The sequence below is a fragment of the Capricornis sumatraensis genome, chromosome 11 (genome assembly GCF_032405125.1).
Source record: "Capricornis sumatraensis isolate serow.1 chromosome 11, serow.2, whole genome shotgun sequence".
Lineage (NCBI taxonomy): Eukaryota > Metazoa > Chordata > Mammalia > Artiodactyla > Bovidae > Capricornis > Capricornis sumatraensis.
The window spans coordinates 93,404,149-93,423,610 of NC_091079.1; the positions used below are offsets into that span (position 1 = coordinate 93,404,149).

At 38.9% G+C, this 19,462-nt stretch overlaps 1 protein-coding gene across 1 annotated transcript in view; it reads left to right on the top strand.

Moving 5' to 3' along the window:
- Window positions 1-19,462, top strand: part of MMP16 (matrix metallopeptidase 16) — a 368,502-nt gene that overhangs the window by 186,172 nt on the left and 162,868 nt on the right. Inside the window, exon 3 of the mRNA XM_068983662.1 lies at window positions 16,641-16,763. Within this exon, the coding sequence (XP_068839763.1) occupies window positions 16,641-16,763 (123 nt within the window). The remainder of the gene's footprint in view (window positions 1-16,640; window positions 16,764-19,462) is intronic.

Below are 19,462 nucleotides of genomic sequence, written 5' to 3' on the forward strand. Positions count from 1 at the left end.
TTCTGAGTGAAAGATACGGATTAGAGAAACATAGAAAATAGCTTAAGTAGCACAGTACATCTTGTAGCAAGACATCATGATCAGCGTTATAACACAAAGAAGAATGTGCCTTAGTTACCAAGGTCCTTTTCAATGGGAGAGGAAAAGAAAACACGAAAGAATTCTAATAATGAGTATAAAGATTTTCCAAAGCTTCCATTTTTTCAGAGGGTAAAATGAGAAAAAGCAGAGACAGTGAGACAGAAGTTAACCAAAGGAGCAACATTTGAAAAACAACTTAGGTTAAAAAAAAACTGGTAGACAAGTTTGTGGATATTTGGTTATTTTTTCTTCAGTGGGGGAAAAATAAATTATGTGCATGTGAGCAAGGTATAAAAATCATTATTTAAAAATTGAGAGTAAAATAATATAGTAATTGTGGCAACACTGATAAACAAAAAGAATAAAGTGTCATTTTGCATTCTGTGATTTTTTTCATGTTCTCTATTCATCAAAATATTTGCCTTGTTATTATTGATAATTGTCGATAACAATGTGATCCAACCAGTTCATCTTAAAGGAGATCAGTCCTGGGTGTTCATTGGAAGGACTGATGTTGAAGCTGAAACTCCAATACTTTGGCCACCTGATGCGAAGAGTTGACTCATTGGAAAAGACCCTGATGCTGGGAAAGATTGAGGGCAGGAGGAGAAGGGGATGACAAAGGATGAGATGGTTGGATGGCATCACCGACTCAATGGACATGAGTTTGGGTGGACTCTGGGAGTTGGTGATGGACAGGGAGGCCTGGCGTCCTGTGGTTCATGGGGTTGCAAAGAGTCGGACATGACTGAGTGACTGACCTCAACTGAACTGAACAATGTGATGCTGTAGTTTATTGACAGTTATGTCTGAACATATTTTTCATTGATGTTAAAGTCAATGAAAATTTAGTTTTTCTATTAGAAATAAAAGGAACTTCAAGTTAACTGTATAGCTAGACATAGTCATAAATTATTTTGCCACAAGTACACTGTAAGTTCCATAACATTGTCAAATAGCATTATTGTTTCTAGATAGCAAAGGGGAAGATGATTCATTCTTTCAGTGCAGGGAAGAATTATTTGTGTCCATTGAGTCCTTGATACTCAAAATACTTCAGCATTTATAATGATCAATATATATCAACCCTACACAATAGGGAAGATAAGAATGCGTTTTTCTCTCTACCTTTTTAAAACTGAAAGTCAAAGTCTAAGTGAAGTCCGAATTAGTTTCAGAGTCCAGAATTTCTGACATTTACTTGGGGAACTTCCCAAAATACCGTGCTGTGTACCTTTGAGAAATGGCACATTTTTCTTAAATACATAAAATATCTGGGCTCAGGTATATATAATTAATTCTTACATATTAAGTTAATTTAATATATGATTTTAAAATTGTATTTTGCTTCTAATACGGTATAACTATGATGGTATAAATACGATGCTAGTCATACTATTTCTGTCATCAAAATAAGAAAACAAATAACAAATGATTGAAGATTAAACAGTTTGCAAGCAGTCTGATAAAAATAAATTCATTACCTCCCCTAACATATGGAAAGAGATACTTAAATATTAACTTTGATTTGCATCTGTGAAAACAGAATGAAAAATTAATATAATGGATTCTTTGAAAATAAGAAACCTGGTATCAATATTGGGAATAGAATTTTGAAATAGAATTTCTATTTCTACCAAAATAGAATTTTGGTACTGCCGCCCTATTATCATTGGAATTCTCTCTTAATAGTATACTATCAAATTTTCATTTTAGTCATAACATACCTCTTATCCAAAATAAATATAGTGTTAAATTTTTAAGCAAAATCTCCAGCAAGTCCTGTGTTTTGTTGCTGTGTACGATACAGAACTCTTTCAACCCAACATTGTAAAAAGTGTTGTGGACAAGCCTTCTTATTCTGTAATGCAGAGCTGATAACTTTTTATGAAAATTATGGCTCAGTTCTAAAAACAATAAATTGTGACCTGGAAAACAAATTATGTTAGTTATGCTTATTGCTGCTACTGCTTCTGCTGCTGCTAAGTCCCTTCAGTCGTGTCTGACTCTGTGCGACCCCATAGGTGGCAGCCCACCAGGCTCAGCCGTCCCTGGGATTCTCCAGGCAAGAATAATGGAGTGGGTTGCCATTTCCTTCTCCAATGCTTGAAAGGGAAAAGTGAAAGTGAAGTCGCTCAGTCGTGTCTGACTCAGCGACCCCATGGACTGCAGCCCACCAGGCTCCTCTGTCCATGGGATTTTCCAGGCAAGAGTACTGGAGTGGGGTGCTATTGCCTTCTCTGAGTTATGCTTATCACTAGATACTAAAATGAGACCGCTGGGTCCTATAAAAGGTGTCATTTGTGTCTCTCCCACATTTGAGAGCCCCTGCTGATCACTGAAAAGACTCAAGGTGGATAGGTTTGATTTTCTAAAGTAGCTAAAAAAAGGTCTTTGTCAGGAGATAATAGAAGAGGAATGTGTGCAGGATTCATTTGAACCCTTCATGTGGAAAGGGGTCTGAACAGTTTGTAACCCTTCTTTGGCAGGATGATGTAAAAAGTACAGAGGTGTAGAGAAAGACATGGGTCTTTTTCTGGCATACAGTGGATCAGATTCCAGACCAAGAGAAAGAATTGTGTCAGCGTGAAGGCTTTAAAGTAAAATTACTGTTACAGTATTATAATGAGCGATCAACTAAATAAGCAGCCTTATATTTAAAACCAACCAGTTTTTCTGCTTTTTGTTTGTTTGTTTTTGGTGTTTTTTTCTTTAAAGGAATTTTATTCTAACTCAATGATTTTGGAATTGAGAAAGCACCTTTTCCTTTAAATGGAGTGTTATACCTGGTAGTTATTTCTAGGTGAACCCATTAAAGCCTTGTTAACGCCTCATCACTTTCCCTTCCTAGACTGTGATGCCTCCTCTGTCCTTTGTGTCATTCTCATTGTCACTCATACTAGAAACCCTGTGGCTTCACTTGCCTCTTGTCTGTGTTTCCCTCTGAAAAATCCCGTGTGTTCTTCGTCACTCAGTCGTGTCCGACTCTTTGCGACCCCATGGACTGCAGCCCGCCAGGCTCCACTGTCCGCGGGGATTCTCCAGGCAAGAATACTGAAGTGGGTTGTCATGCCCTCCTCCAGGGGACCTTCCCAACCCAGGGATTCGACCCAGGTCTCCCGGATTGTAGGAGAATTCTTTGCCAGCTGAATTATCAGGGAAGCCCCCAGTCGCGAGGTATTTGTTACTCAGGATACTCAGCTCAGATTATGCACCAGTTTTGTAAGTGTAATCCCTGTAATTACACAATTTACGCAATTCTCTGAGCTTCTGTAATATCAAATGTATGTTTGGTAACGATCCATGCTGAAATTGCATTCTATCATTTTGCATAGTCAAATTATAAGCTATGAATTTTTTATCTAAGTTTTATTACATAAAATATGTAGTATAGTTGGAGACCTAAAGTTGTTCATCAGTGTTAAAATAATGTCTTAGGATTCATTTGCAGATTCCATAAATGCTTATCTAATTTTAGACTCTTGTTTCAGTCAGTTGTTTCCTTTCGACAGACGTTCGATGGATTCAATCTATAAATCTTGGATAATTAAAAGTGATGATGCCAATTATGATCATCCCTATATTATGTTAAAGATGTTAACCATTTTCAAGCAACAAATTTGCTTATTACTTTAAGTGGCATGTTTTCAATATATAGCTTTTGAATTAATTAGCATTAGTATTGGAGAGATAGTAATAAATACTTACATTACATCCACCCCAAAATGAGCTCACTATCATCAATTGCAATGGTTCTTCTAAATTATTGGTTGCTTAACTAATTTTAGTAAGCAAGCTTAGTTAAATTCCATAGGTGAAATAATCTGTGTTATGCATAAAATGAAGTATTTTGCAAGAACACAAAAATATACTAAGGTGGTAAGAGTCTAATATGTTTTAATAGTAAGTATTTTAAAATTTTAGTTTAACTTTTTATGTCTACAATGTTATCCCCCAAAGAATACTTGATGGGATTTGTAAGGTGATCTTTCACTTTGTTTCTCTCTCCATATATACAGTGTCTGTGTTCACACACACACACACACACACACACACATATATTTACAGTCACATATATATCTATACATTTGTATATATATAATAGATAATCTCAGTAATTCTGTTTAATTTATTTAAACCATGCCCAGAAATTTGTCTTAATTAAAAATTAAAGACGAAATAAGTAGCTTTATTCAAAGAATTGTCATGAAACTGTTGTGATATTTGAACTCGATTTTGGAATTCAAATATTTATTTAGATGTATCAAGAAGCATATGTTTTTTGGTTTACTTATCCATATGTTTCATGATTTTTTATTTTTTTGTCTAAATTATCAAGTTAAGACTCTCTTCATTTTCAATTTGGATGTAAAAGATAGATCTATCAGTAGTTACAGTTTTTTCTTTATTATTTTTGAATATAGAAGTGGTACTCAAAGTTATAACATTATAGCATGGGTCAATACACATTTTGGTAACTACAGAGGGTTGGTTGATAGCTAAATGAAGGGTCATTAGAGCCCAGTTAAGGTGACATATGGAAGCTTAAATAAAAGCTGACACTATTAACAGAGCTTTTGTTCACATTGCAGATCATGGAGTCTTAATACTTTTATTCTCTTTGCATGGGTTTTTAAGTAGTTTAACTTTGCAGTTTCATCTTTATGAATAACATGTGTGTCCATGCAGACAGCTAACGAGTTGACAGAAGAAAAGAGATTCTGGACTAGAGTGAGCTATCAGTCTGTCTACATTTTGAGCCCTAAGTTAATTAACTTTTGAAAAATTTCCTTCATGATTGTTGAACTTAGCTCTGTGAATACAAGCAAAACCTAAGAATTTTTAAGGGAATCAAAATAAGCCAATTTTAAAAATTTCTAGAAAGATTTCTCTGTCAGCTTTAATAGTAGATGTTACTCTTACCTTTCCTTAGAACTTTGAGAAGTTTGGAGGATAGAAACCTGTTTAATATATTATGCTGATGAATATTTTTCAGAGATTACTAATGCATAAAGCACAAAATATATATTTTCACATCTTTTTCTCTTGGTAAAGTTAGATATATGTGCACAAAGCTACTGCGTGGCACAACCTCAACCCCAAAGGGCCGCATTCTCATCTTAATCAATTGAGGAGGTGCCTTCCTGCAGCTCCACTAGGGATATCAGGGGCATGGACTACAGCTTGAAGGGACCTCTTGGAGTCATACAATGGGTAGCCCCAAATGTTTGACATAAATGCCCAACTCATTATTTTTTTTTAACTGAAGCTAATGAATACTGTTTAATGTATAGTGACTCTTAGCATTACTGCAAACTTGTTTAGAAGCTTATGGTTACATTACTTACATAAAGCAGAGGATAGTGTACCTGTTATTATGCTTGTTATCAAAATACTAGAATTATCACTGTCTTGAATAACGGAGTGCTTTAGGTCAGCATACAAGTCAGCGTGGACTGAAATCTGTACACTGCTGTTCCTACTGCTTCCTGTAGCAGAAGTGCAACTACTTCCTGATATGAGTAAAATAGTATTAAGGCATCCGATCCCATCACTTCATGGCAAATAGATGGGGAAACCGTGGCTGATTTTATTTGCAGGGGCTCCAAAATCACTGCAGATGGTGACTGCAACCATGAAATTAAAAGACGCTTACTCCTTGAAAGGAAAGTTATGCCCAACCTAGACAGCATATTAAAGAGCAGAGACATTACTTTGTCAACAAAGGTCCATCTAGTCAAGGCTTTGGTTTTTCCAGTAGTCATGTATGGATGTGAGAGTTGGATTATAAAGAAAGCTGAGCACAGAAGAATTGATGCTCTTAAACTGTGGTGTTGGAGAAGACTCTTGAGAGTCCCTTGGACTGCAAGGAGATCCAACCAGTCCATCCTAAAGGAGATCAGTCCTGGGTGTTCATTGGAAGGACTGATGCTGAAGCTGAAATTCCAATACTTTGGCCACCTCATGGGAAGAGCTGACTCATTTGAAAAGACCCTGATGCTGGGAAGGATTGAGGGCAGGAGGAGAAAGGGATGACAGAAGATGAGATGGCTGGATGGCATCACTGACTCAACGGACATGAGTTTGGGTAAACTCTGGGAGTTGGTGATGGATAGAGAGGCCTGGTGTGCTGCGATTCATGGGGTCGCAAAGAGTCGGACACGACTGAGCAACTGAACTGAACTGAATTGTGTTATAATTATTAGTTAATAATAATAACATTACTATGTGCCAGGAACTGTTCTTAAGTATTTCATATGATTTAAATAGTTTAATTCTCACATTAACTCAGTAATAGTACAACTGTTTCATTTTAAAGAAGAGAAAGCTAAAGCATAGAAAGATACATTAGAGTGACTGATAGCACAGGGCTTGTGAATCAGTGGAGGGGAAGGAAAACCCTGGTAGTTTGGCTCTAGAATTCCTGATTTCAACTTATATAATGTAACTTTTCACAAGAAAATTGATTTTAATTATTTTAATTTTTAAGTGGAATTAATTTAAGTGAAGATATTAGTGATCTGCCGAACTAGTTTCAAAGTGTTCTGGGTTCTAAACAGTTAAATCAATACTTAATAACAGTATTATATTTATGAAAATTGGGTGATGCCATTATTTATGCCTTGATTTTACGGAATGTCTCTCTTGGAGGCTACCATCCTCAGTGCCGCGCTCATTCCCCATGTCTTTGTTCGTTCTGGAATGTCAAGTCAAAGTTCTTAGCAAGTAAATCAATAGAGAAACGCAGGTGCATATGCATCATCACACTGAAAAAGAGAAGTGCTTTAGTAATGACACTTCCGCAAAAAAGTGCTACTTGAAAATAATCCACACACACACACAGACATGCACTTCAACACCTTCTTTGCATATGATGAAGCTACTATCTTAGGTGAGACAATCAGTCAATTTTACTTTTTGCATCCAGTTTTACATTCTTTTGTATAGGTAAATACGGGATTTATCAAATTGATATGTGATTGCAACTAACATTTTGGTGGATGATAACTAGAAGTGGATCACCAGACTTTACCTGAATAGCAACATTAATATGCTAATTTTGCTTTTAGTGTTAGACAGCATTTAATTCATTGATAAGTTCTAATAAACACTGACCACTCTTTATGTCATGGAGAACTTAAAAACTGTATGAGAAACAAATGCTTATAGAATGAATGAGTAAGCGGCTGGAATCACATAAAGATCCTTAGGACAGATTTAGCTCAAACACTGCATGGCACACTCAGTGTCACCTTGTGCCCTGATCATATTTTGGAGACTTGACATACTTCAATAGTTAATACCTGCTAATATCTCTGTGCTAGAATATTTAGATATATATATTGGGGTTAACATACAATTATCTTGACCAATGCCCATTAAGTGTTCTTCATTTTTTTTAAGTGTTAAGTTAAATTATTAGTTTATATTGCCTTATGCCTGTTCTTGTGTTTATTTCTTACACTTAAGTCATCTACTTTATGATTTAATCATATATGAAAGTTTCCACATAATATCCATCTATAGAAGCATTTGTCCAAGACACAGAGCTATGAGCTACAAAGTCTTTAAGAAACATATAGGGTCGTAGGGGCCAGGTCATTATGTGCGAAAAAAAAAAAAAAAATTACACGAAGACCGTTCATTTGCTTCATGTTCCTCATGGGAGACGTCACTGGGTCCGGTCCCCATACAGTGCTCTCTGGCTAGACACACAGGCTGGTGAAAGACAGAGGCAGACAGGTACCCGTTGGTTATACACTGTCATATGTGCTGTGTTGAGATGTAAACTGTCCCTGTGCAAGTTAAATAATGAAGGAAGGTCAGGATTTTCAGTGTCAACAAGGCGGAAAAAGCATTCCAGACGGAAGTCACTGTATGCAAAGGCAGAAAGGGATTTGGTTCTTGTAGGGAAAGAGCAAAATTAGCCTAGACGGCATGGTCAGGCGCTCTTGCCCCACAGCCTCTTGTTCTGGCCCCATGTTTTGTAAATAATGTTTACGTAACAGCTGAGATCAGTTATAGCACTGTGCATGCACGTCACGAGGTCCTTGCTTGGTCGCGAGGTGTTTTGTGCAGTGTGCCTGTTCGCTAGGAAAGCCATGGCTGCTGCGGCGCTGGGGCTACCCTGGAGTGGCATCATGGTTATGCGAGGTTACGTCACGGCTACTTTGTGTCTCTGTCATGGTTATGTTGTGGCTGCTGCTGTTGCTGCTACAGCCAGGAGAGAGGTAGTATTGTGACTGCCATGCCAGCCAGGAGAGAATGAACCTGTCTGCAATTCCTACGGCTCCTCGAGTCTCCTTCCAGCCTGTTAGCTCACACCTAGCCTACCCTGGGTTCAGTGAACAGTGTGAACACCAAGACAGTTGATGTCATGAGCAGGATCAGAGATACAGCTGGTGTAGACAGCAGGATACCCAGCAGGTAGAGGAGCCCGAGGCTCCACTGGGTGGAGGAAGCCAGTGGCCACCAGATAGCATGTGGCACCGTGTGGCTGCAATTCTTTCTGCATGCGCTCTGGTGAAAAACTGGGAAGCATGGATCGGTCCCCAGACAGCATCGAAATGGCGTTACAGGCCGTGAGTTCCCATTTGATGAACAAGATGGCACAGACTGTTGCTGGCACCGTGGGGTGGATTTCCTGACTGCCCGGAAGGCGAATCTTGGTAGTGCGCTCTGTGATGCCACGCTGGTATGCAATGTGCAGAGACACTCAGAAGAACTTGAACAACGTATATTGGCCTTAGAGCAAGAACCCGTGGCTCTGAAGACCCCAGCATCCCTGAGGGCGAGGCAGTCAGAGACTGTGATAATGAACTCTGTGAGACCACAGGTTCCCGCTTGGCGGTGAGGCCTGTTGTACAGCAGAAAGAGAAGCATGAGAAGCCTCTGGCCCAGGGAGGGGAGGGCAGCATCCTCATGGGTCCTCCAGTGTGACTGAGCTCGTGACATATCGACCATATACTCCGGCAGAGTTGGTTGACTTGGATATGAAATTTCGGCAAAAGCAAGGGGAACCCTTGGCAGCATGGCTCTTGCGACTTTGGGACACAGGGGTGCACAGGATTACATGTGTTGGGGATGAGGTAGAACTGGCATCTATAGCCACTCACCCCTCACTGAGACAAAGGTCTCAGAATCCTGGCGACTCCGGCAAGGTGCGCCTAACCAAACACATGCCCCCATGGAAATGGATTAAAGCTGCCATTTGCACCATGTGGTCATATGCAGGAGAGCTCCTGGATACTGTGAGTAAATGGCATACCTCTATGAGTTGACCCAAGTAGCGAGAGAACTGGGTATGAAGCAATCAATGTTTAACCCAAACACCCGAGGCCCAGAAGATGAGCGTTTTACTTGTGGCGTTCAAGATGCAGTTTTGAACAGTGCCCTGTCTACCACTTTTGGATCCCTGACTGCTATTCTTGCCCCCTATGTGGGCACCCCAGATATGAGGTGATAGCAATGGAAGGCTGCAGGCAAAGGGGATTAGAAGCGTGAAGACCTCAAAGGGGACTCGAGCTGGTAAAGGCCCCATCCAAGTAACGAGAATGCAAATGTGGGCTGATTTGCTGGCAGCGGGAGTTGACAGAAATAAAATTGGTGGACAGCCCCGTGCTCTGCTCCTAGAGCTATGGAGGCAACTGAGATCAAAGCAGCAGTTTACCAGGCTTGAGAAGCACCCACAGCCAGAGATTCTGGGCAGCTCAGTTAAAAGATTACGTGGTGCCTGAGGATGATCCTTTCGATGATGCCTTTTTTCACTTTGAACAGAACTCAGGCCAAGGGGCCTGCCCAAAAAACCCAAACAGGGACCAGAGGCTCCAAGTAGAACTTGGAATTCGCTGGTCACCAGCTAATGTACAGAGACTAATGGCCCTGGTTGATGCCGGTGCCAAATGCAACCTTCTTTACAGCAAGTCAGAACCTCTGTCCTATGATGTATGATGTAGCCTTAGAACAGTACTGTAAACGCTGTGTCCTAGGATGTGCTACTAACCTCTGATTCTCTTGAAGATTTAGAGCAGTGTGAAAGCATTTGGAATTTTGTGGATGGGCTGTGGAAAATACACAAAAAATTCCCCTCCTTGAAGGGGTGGGCCCGGTGCTAGTGGGGGGCTTTGTGGTTCCTTAATAAAAATTCCGCAGGAGTGGAGTTGCCCCTGTGGAGGCTTTCCCACAGCCTCACAAGGCCTGATGGTGGGCTGGACTTGGCCAAAGAGGGTAAAGTCACTCCACCTGTGGTGGGTGTCTTCTAGGCCCATGAGGGCAAGGACTGCAGCATGATACCTGACGTTGGGTTTTGCCCTGTATTGGGGATGTCACTGTTTGTTGTTGTAGCTACTGCTATTGCAAGGTGTAAATCCAAGGGTTAGTGTTACTCGCCAAGGAAGTATCGTGGAAGATGGACTGCTTGTAGATTATGAGGTGAGAGACTCTGAAGGAATGGAGTGTAGGGAAGGAACAAATTAGCCAAGATGATGTGGTCTGTCTCTCTCGCCCCATAGCCTCTCGCTCTGGCCCCAGGTTTTGTAAATAATGTTTATGTAACAGCTGAGATCACTTATAGCACTGCATATACACATCATGAGGAACTTGCTTGGTCGTGAGGTACTCACTGGGTCATGAGGTACTTGCTTGGTCATGAGGTACTCACTGAGTCACAAGGTACTTCCTCACAAGGTACTCACTTGGTCACGAGGTACTTGCTTGGTCACGAGGTACTCACTGAGTCACAAGGTACTTGCTTCCTCACGAGGTACTCACTTGGTCACGAGGTACTTGCTTGGCCATGAGGTACTCACTGAGTCACAAGGTACTTGCTTCCTCACAAGGTACTCACTTGGTCATGAGGTACTCACTGAGTCACAAGGTACTTGCTTCCTCATGAGGTACTTGCTTGGTCTGCCTCTCTTGCCCCATAGCCTCTCACTCTGGCCCCAGGTTTTGTAAATAATGTTTGTGTAACAGCTGAGATCACTTATAGCACTGCACATACACATCATGAGGTACTTGCTCAGTCATGAGGTACTCACTGGGTCATGAGGTACTTGCTTGGTCATGAGGTACTCATTGGTCACGAGGTACTTGCTTGGTCATGAGGTACTTACTTGGTCATGAGGTACTTGCTTGGTCATGAGGTACTCACTGAGTCACAAGGTACTTGCTTCCTCACGAGGTACTCACTTGGTCACGAGGTACTCACTGAGTCACGAGGTACTTGCTTTCTCACGAGGTACTCGCTTTCTCATGAGGTACTCACTTGGTCACGAGGTACTTGCTTGGTCACGAGGTACTCGCTGAGTCACAAGGTACTTGCTTGGTCACGAGGTACTTGCTTCCTCATGAGGTACTCACTTGGTCACGAGGTACTTGCTTCCTCACGAGGTACTCACTTGGTCACAAGGTACTTGCTTGGTCACGTGGTACTTGCTTCCTCACAAGGTACTCACCTGGTCACGAGGTACTCACTGGGTCTCAAGGTACTTGCTTGGTCACGAGGTACTCACTTGGTCATGGGCTGCTTTGTGTGATATGCCTGTGAGAGCCTCACCACAAAGGCTCTGGCTGCTAGAGCACTGGGGCTGCAGCGGAGTTGCATCGTGGATGCTTCTGTGAGCTTACGTCATGGCTGAGTTATGGCTCCATCGTGGGTATCCTGTGGCTGCTGCTCCAGCTGATGTGGCAACCAGTAGAGAGGCTGTGTCACGGCTGCTGTGTCAGCCAGGAGAGAATAAACGTGTCTGCAGTTCCTACGGCTCCTCCAGTCTCCTTCTATCCTCTTAGCTCACGCCTTGCCTACCCTGGGTTCAGAGAACAGTGTGAACAGCAAGACAGTTTCATCAAGAGCAGGATCAGTGATACAGTTCTGTAGGAACTTGTGTGGCTCTTGGGAATTAAGGGAGCAAGGGTTACCCTTGCTGAGGATGCCTGAATAAGATTGTGTCTATAAAAGCATTTTGTGCTCAGAACATGTAGGAAACATGTCAGTGCTTTGAAAAGATTTTTAGGAGTGAGGAGGCACTGCTAAGAGTGAGAATTATGGAGAAGTTTTTGGAGGCAGACGAGACCACGTGATGACTGATTAGATGTGAAGAGAGAGCTGTGGAAAATGTTACCTGTGTATCTTGCTTATATCATTTATAAAGACTTTTGGCTGAGTTAAGTTGTCAGAGGAATTGTTGCCATTTTGGGGCTGGAAAATTATAATTTTTAAATTACATGTAAAGTTAGAAATGATGATAAGATGGCTACATGGAGATGTGAGACTACTTAACCAATTATACTGTAATTTTTTTTTTCCTATCATGCTGTATTAACAAACTGGGAGCTCTTCAAGAGCTTATCTTTTTATCCACATGTTTTTCATATATCCCTTAGCATATTCTAAAAGCTTAAAAAAATTGTAGGAAAATAGATGAAAATAGATCCGGATGGAAGGAGTAAATAGTTGGAGCATGAGAAAATATTATATGAAATGGGATAAAGCTAAAGAAATGCATAAGGAACTTAGCAGAGACATCTTTGAGCATAGGAACCAAATTAGTACTCATCCCTAAAACCCTTGTCCTTCGGAAGATGCAGTTCTTCACTGAGAAAATTTTTACTGATCCAACATGTACACAACTTAAAATGGAGATTCACATTAATAAGTTTGAATGTTTGAAAAAACATGACTGCTGTCATCTTTTAATTTTGTGTATTGTGGAAGGAATTCTAGAGAATATATCCTCATTGAAAATACACTTTATCCTGATAACATATCAGTTTAAATACAAATTGTCAACTTTTATCCTACTATCCATTTAAAAATGATTTTTCCTTCCAGAGTGTTTGCTTAAATCTTTTCATTAGCTAAATGTAAGTGTAGTCACATCCCACATTAACTAAATTTATTAATATTTAATAATTAAGTATTATTCTCACAATACTTTCAGGGAGATAAGTCAGAATAAGTACTTACCCAAGAAATAGAATTTTTGGTTCAGGGTATTATTAATGAAATACTCATATATAAAAGCCATTGAAATTTTCATCAGTCTATCATTAACGCTTAATATTTGTTAGCTGAGTATATCTAGATCTTATAAAATATAATGAAAATATGTTTTTATTAAAAATGTCTCTATTCACCTGCTTATTAAGCATCTTTTAAATGCTAGGAATTGTACAGGTACTGGGAGTGTGTAGATCCCCTGCCCTGCACTGTTTCATAGTCTAGTGAAATGTCTTTCAAATCTAGTGATTAAGAGAGTCCTGGGAAGTAAGATGTCTCAGTTCTTAGTTCCAGAGACTTCAGCTTCATAGAGCTGGATAGCCTTCTAGGCATCATTATTTGCAAGACATCTCATTTGGTATGGAGACTTTAAAAAAAGGGAAAGTGATTTTCTTAAGTACTTCTACAATGCATTATAAATGAGAATGGAGTTTTTAAGCCTGGTAACTCCAGTGTTTACATTATTACTGGCAACAGACTAGAAGAGGACGAATGTATAATGCTTATCAGAAAAGTGTTATCTTTATTGAAAATTAAAAATTGTGCTTTCATTGTTGCAGGACATTATTATGTTTATAAAAGCTAGTTAGCTGATTTATCCATGTAATATGTTAACTATTTCATTCATTTTCATGAAATGGACATCTTTAGACAGTCATCTCTGTAGTCAATTATTTACTATATAAAGAGTATACAAATTAAGTATTTGATGAAATATAATGAAAATTGATTCTTTTCTCATTTCCACTTTCTGAAGCATGTAACATCATGAAGATTCTGCTTTAGTTTGTAATTTTTAAATTAAATGACCCAATGAATGGTAAAGTTATTTTATGAGTCACTAATGAAAAACTTATCAAAATCATGAAAATGTTTCTCTATAGACAAGAATTAACAATCAATAAATCAAAACCAAACTTTTTATTTTCCTAATCTTAATATTTAAATTTTATTTGTGTGATATTAAACCTCACAATAAACTGTGGAAAATTCTGAAGGAGATGGGAATACCAGACCGCCTGACCTGTCTCTTGAGAAACCTGTATGCAGGTCAGGAAGCAACAGTTAGAACTGGACGTGGAATAACAGACTGGTTCCAAATAGGAAAAGGAGTATGTCAAGGTCGTATATTGTCACCCTGCTTATTTAACTTGTATGCAGAGTACATCATGAGAAACGCTGGGCTGGAAGAAGCACAAGCTGGAATCAAGATTGCTGGGAGAAATATCAGTAACCTCAGATATGCAGATGACACCACCCTTATGGCAGAAAGGGAAGAGGAACTTAAAAGCCTCTTGATGAGACTGAAAGAGGAGAGTGACAAAGTTGGCTTAAAGCTCAACATTCAGAAAACAAAGATCATGGCCTCTGGTCCCATCACTTCATGGGAAATAGATGGAGAAACAGTGGAAACGTGTCAGACTTTATCTTTTGGGGCTCCAAAATCACTGCAGATGGTGATTGCAGCCATGAAATTAAGACGCTTACTCCTTGGAAGAAAAGTTATGACCAACCTAGATAGCATATTCAAAAGCAGAGACATTGCCAACAAAGGTCCATTTCGTTAAGGCTATGGTTTTTCCAGTAGTCATATATGGATGCGAGAGTTGGACTGTGAAGAAGGCTGAGCACCGAAGGATTGATGCTTTTAAACTGTGGTGTTGGAGAAGACCCATGAGAGTCCCTTGGACTGCAAGGAGATCCAACCAGTCCATTCTAAAGGAGAACAGCCCTGGGTGTTCTTTGGAAGGAATGATGCTAAAGCTGAAACTCCAGTACTTTGGCCACCTCATGCGAAGAGTTGACTCATTGGAAAAGACTCTGATGCTGGGAGGGATTGGGGGCAGGAGGAAAAGGGGACAACAGAGGACGAGATGGCTGTATGGCATCACCAACCTGATGGACGTGAGTTTGAATGAACTCCGGGAGATGGTGATGGACTGGCATGCTGCAATTCATGGGGTCGCAAAGATTCGGACATGACTGAACTGAACTGAACTGAAACCGCACATTCAGAAAAAATTTCTTAAGCATTAAATTTGGTTATTATGAAGAATTCAGAGAGAATGGCTGTTATTTACAAAATGCTTAAACTGAAGAGAATAAAAAATTGGAAAAATGCAAATATTATTTGCCTTTTAAAAATAATTTCCTTATGTGTAAGCTAGAAAAGTATAGCATATATCTTCTTGTTCAGTTCAGTCATTCAGTTGTATCCAACTCATTGCAACCCCATGAACTACAGCACACCAGATGTCCCTGTCCAGCACCAACTCCTGGAGCTTGGTCAAACTCATGTCTATTGAATCGGTGATGCCATCCAACCATCTCATCCTCTGTTGTCTCCTTCTCCTCCTGCCTTCAATCTTTCCCAGCGTCAGAGTCTTTTCCATCGAGTCAGTTCTTTGTATCAGGTGGCCAAAGTACTGGAGTTTCAGCTTCAACATCAGTCCTTCCAATGAATATTCAGGACTGATTTCCTTTAGGATGGACTGGTTGGATCTCTTTGCTGTCCAAGGTACTCTAAAGAGTCTTTTCTAACACCGCAGCTCAAAATCATCAATTCTTCAGTGCTTTGCTTTCTTTATAGTCCAACTCTCACATCCATAAATGACCGCTGGAAAAACCATAGCCTTGACTAGATGGACCTTTGTTGGCAAAGTAATGTCTCTGCTTTTTAATATGCTGTCTAGGTTGGTCATAGCTTTTCTTCTAAGGAGAAAGTGTCTTTTAATTTCGTGGTTGCAGTCACCATCTACAGTGATTTTGGAGTCCCGCCAAGTAAAGTCAGTTACTATTTCCATTGTTTCCCCATCTATTTTCCATGAATTGATGGGACCGAATGTCATGATCTTAGTTTTCTGAAAGTTGAGATTTAAGCCGACTTTTTCATTCTTCTCTTTCACTTTCATCAAGGGGCTCTTTAATTCTTCTTCACTTTCTGCCGTAAGGGTGGTGTCATCTGCGTATCTCATTGAGTCCTGGAATTTAAGGCCATGTAGTAGATTTTTAAAACTATTGACTGTTGAACATAAATCTATAAGAGGCCTTAGTTATAATTTATTGTAAAAAGTCTCATTTTATGAATGAGAGTTGCCCAAAATCACATTTCTTGTTAACAGCAGATTCTAGTTAGAAGCCTCAGAATACCTACTCTTCATTTAGCTCAAAATGAGTTAGAAAAATTATCTAAAGGATATGAGTTATAAACTAGTGATTCTTGATCATTCAGGAAAAAACATATACTTTTTTCTTAGATTCAAATGCAATAAAACTGACAAGATTTCCTTTATTTTTTTTATAAATTTCAATATATATATTTAAAAAATTTTTATTTTTACTTTATTTTACTTTACAATACTGTATTGGTTTTGCCATACACTGACATGAATCCACCATGGGTGTACATGCGTTCCCAAATGTATATTTTTAAATAAAATTTCCTTTATTAATTTTTTCCCCAGTTTTATTATCACTGTTGTAACTTCTCATTGGACTTCTTTTGGAAATTAGTATTTAGATTTGTTGGGTAATAACTGGAAAATGTTGCTTTTTGCAGCTGGATGAAGAGGCCTCGATGTGGTGTGCCTGACCAGACCAGAGGTAGCTCCAGATTTAATATTCGTCGGAAGCGGTATGCATTAACAGGCCAGAAGTGGCAACACAAGCACATCACTTACAGGTAAAATAGCTAAGGATGATTTATTGTTTTTTTTTTAACTCATTTTTTACAACTATTTGACATTTTGTTTGAGATCTTATACACAATGACTCCATGGTAGCATATAGTGATGTTCTGGTAACATAAGTAACCAAAAATTGCAATTAAGAAAATAAGTTGTCCATTGGGGGGCCCAGTACACAGGCATTTCTTGAAATACTTCTGTAAACTCAATCTTCCAGCTTCTTTAGCAATTTCTAATATTCTGAGAAATTTTCAAGTGGGTATTCTAATACACAACATTGTTTAACAAGAATTCATAATCAAAAACATTATCAAAGTATATAAATAATTGCAATGTAAACAATATGTCTTTGAATTATTAATTAACTTTTAGTATTAGTGCAGACATTTCTCTTTCTATTTTTGGCAACAGTGCAACTGTATCTTCTGTTCTTGTCTGCAACGAAGGATGCCCAAGGGATGAGAGTTTCTTCCAATCTGGAGTGGCAGTTGGCTGCTGGTGGAGATGTTCATATTTATTCACTAATTAATTGAAAAACATTTTATTGAGTCCCAGTTTGGACAAAGAACAGTGCTAGGTTCTAATAAATAAAGCATAGAGACTTCATCTTTCCTCATGGTATTACAGTCCTATGGAGAATTTGAACAGCCATATGAATGTGATGCCTGTTTTGAAAGGGAAGAAACAGGATGCCAGAGAAATATAAACAGGATGCCATGGTCATTCAACCTAGCTTAGTAATCCAGGGCTGGTCTCCCTTCTGTCTTAAAAGTAATATGGAGTATTAAAGGAAATTCTCTATATGATCACCTTAATAGATTCAGAAATGTGTTCAAGAAAATTTAATTCCATTTATGATAACTTGGAATTAAAGCAAAGAAGATACGTAATCAGGGGTGGCATCTACAAAAACAAAAATCACAGCTGCCTTATGTATTCCACATATAAATGTGAACACTATAAAGTTAGGTGTTGGGAAAAATACAGTCAAGGAAAACAACAAAGTACTTGCTCTTCTACCCCACTTCGCACAACGTTGCACAGCTACTTCTAGTTGTAAGGTAATAAAATAGAATAAAAACGTAAGGATTTTTAAAGAAATAAAACTATCTTTAGTCATAGTTGTATTACTTTCTAACAGAACACCCAGAATAAATGCTAGATAATTTTTTAGAAATAATAGAAGTATATCCAGGTTTAAAAAAAATAGATTTTAATTTTAGGGCCATTTTAGGTTTATGGAAAAGTTGAGCAGATAATAGTTATTCTCACCCCGCCCTCCACTTCTATACACACTCACACAGTTTCTCCCTTATTAGGTGTTTGTTACAATTGTTGAGTCAGTATTGCTATATTACTGACTAAAATCAATAGTTTGCACCAGAGTTCACTCTTTGTGTCAAGGTTTTACAGATTCTGAGAAATGCATATCACTTAGCGTTACAGTGCCTGCGTGTGTGCATGCTCCGTCGCTTCAGTCCTACCCGACTCTTTGCTATGCCTAAACTGTAGCCCACCAGGCTCCTCAGTCCATGGGATTCTCCAGGCTAGAATACTGGAGTGGGTTGCTGTGCCCTCCTCCCGGGGATCTTCCCAGGCCAGAGATCAAACCCGTGTCTCTTGCATTGCAGGGAGATTCTTTACCACTGAGCCACTGGGGAAGTCCCATAGCATTACAATATCATACAGAAGAGTTTCACTGCCTTGAAAATCCTTTGTTACACCTACTCATCCCTCTTCTCTGGAAACTGCTGAGTGGTTTTAATAGCTTTATAGTCTTTGCCTTTCCTAGAATGTCATAGAGTTGGAAACACCAGCCAGAGCCATTTCAGCTATGCCTTTTCAGACTACCTTTGTTCACTAAAAATATGCCTTTAAGTTTCCTCCGTCTTTTCATGGCCTGATAGCTCATTTCTTTTTATTGTGTTCCTGAGTAATATTCCATTGTATGGGTGTATCACAGCTTGCTTACCGGTTCATCTGTTGAAGACTTCTTGGTTGCTTCCAGTTTTTGGCAATTATTAGTAAGGCTGATATAAACACGCGTTATGGTTTTTGTGTGGGCTTTAGCTTTCAACTTATATGTCTAAATACCTGGGAGTGGAATTTTGCTGATCATAAGGTAAGACTACATCAGCTTTTTAAAGTAATTACCAAATTATCTTCAAAGTGGCTATTCCATTTTCCTTTACTACCAGTAATGAATGAAATTTACTGTTACTCTACAATTTTGTCAAGATTTAGTCTTGTCAGTATTCTGGATTCTAAAGTGGTTACTCAATTTTTTAACTTGCAATTCTCTAATGAATTGTGAAGCTAAGCATATTTTTATATTTTACCTTTTTGCCATCTGAACATCATCTTTTGTGAGATGAATGTTTAGATCTTTTGATCAACTTTTGAGTTGCTATTTTAAGGGTTCTATGTATATTTTGGATCACAAATCTTTTACCAGATATGTTTTTAATTTGTTGTCTCAGTCTGTGGCTTGACATCCCATTGTCTTTTCAATGTATTTGTAGAAGTTTTAATTTTAATTAGTTTTAACTTAACAATTATTCTCTTTTGTATATTGTGCTTTTGGTGTTTTATCAAAAAAAAAAAGAATCCAAACCGATGGTCACTTAGAATTTCTCCTATGTTATCTTTTAAAATTTTAATAGTTTCACATTTATATTTAAGATTATGATCCATT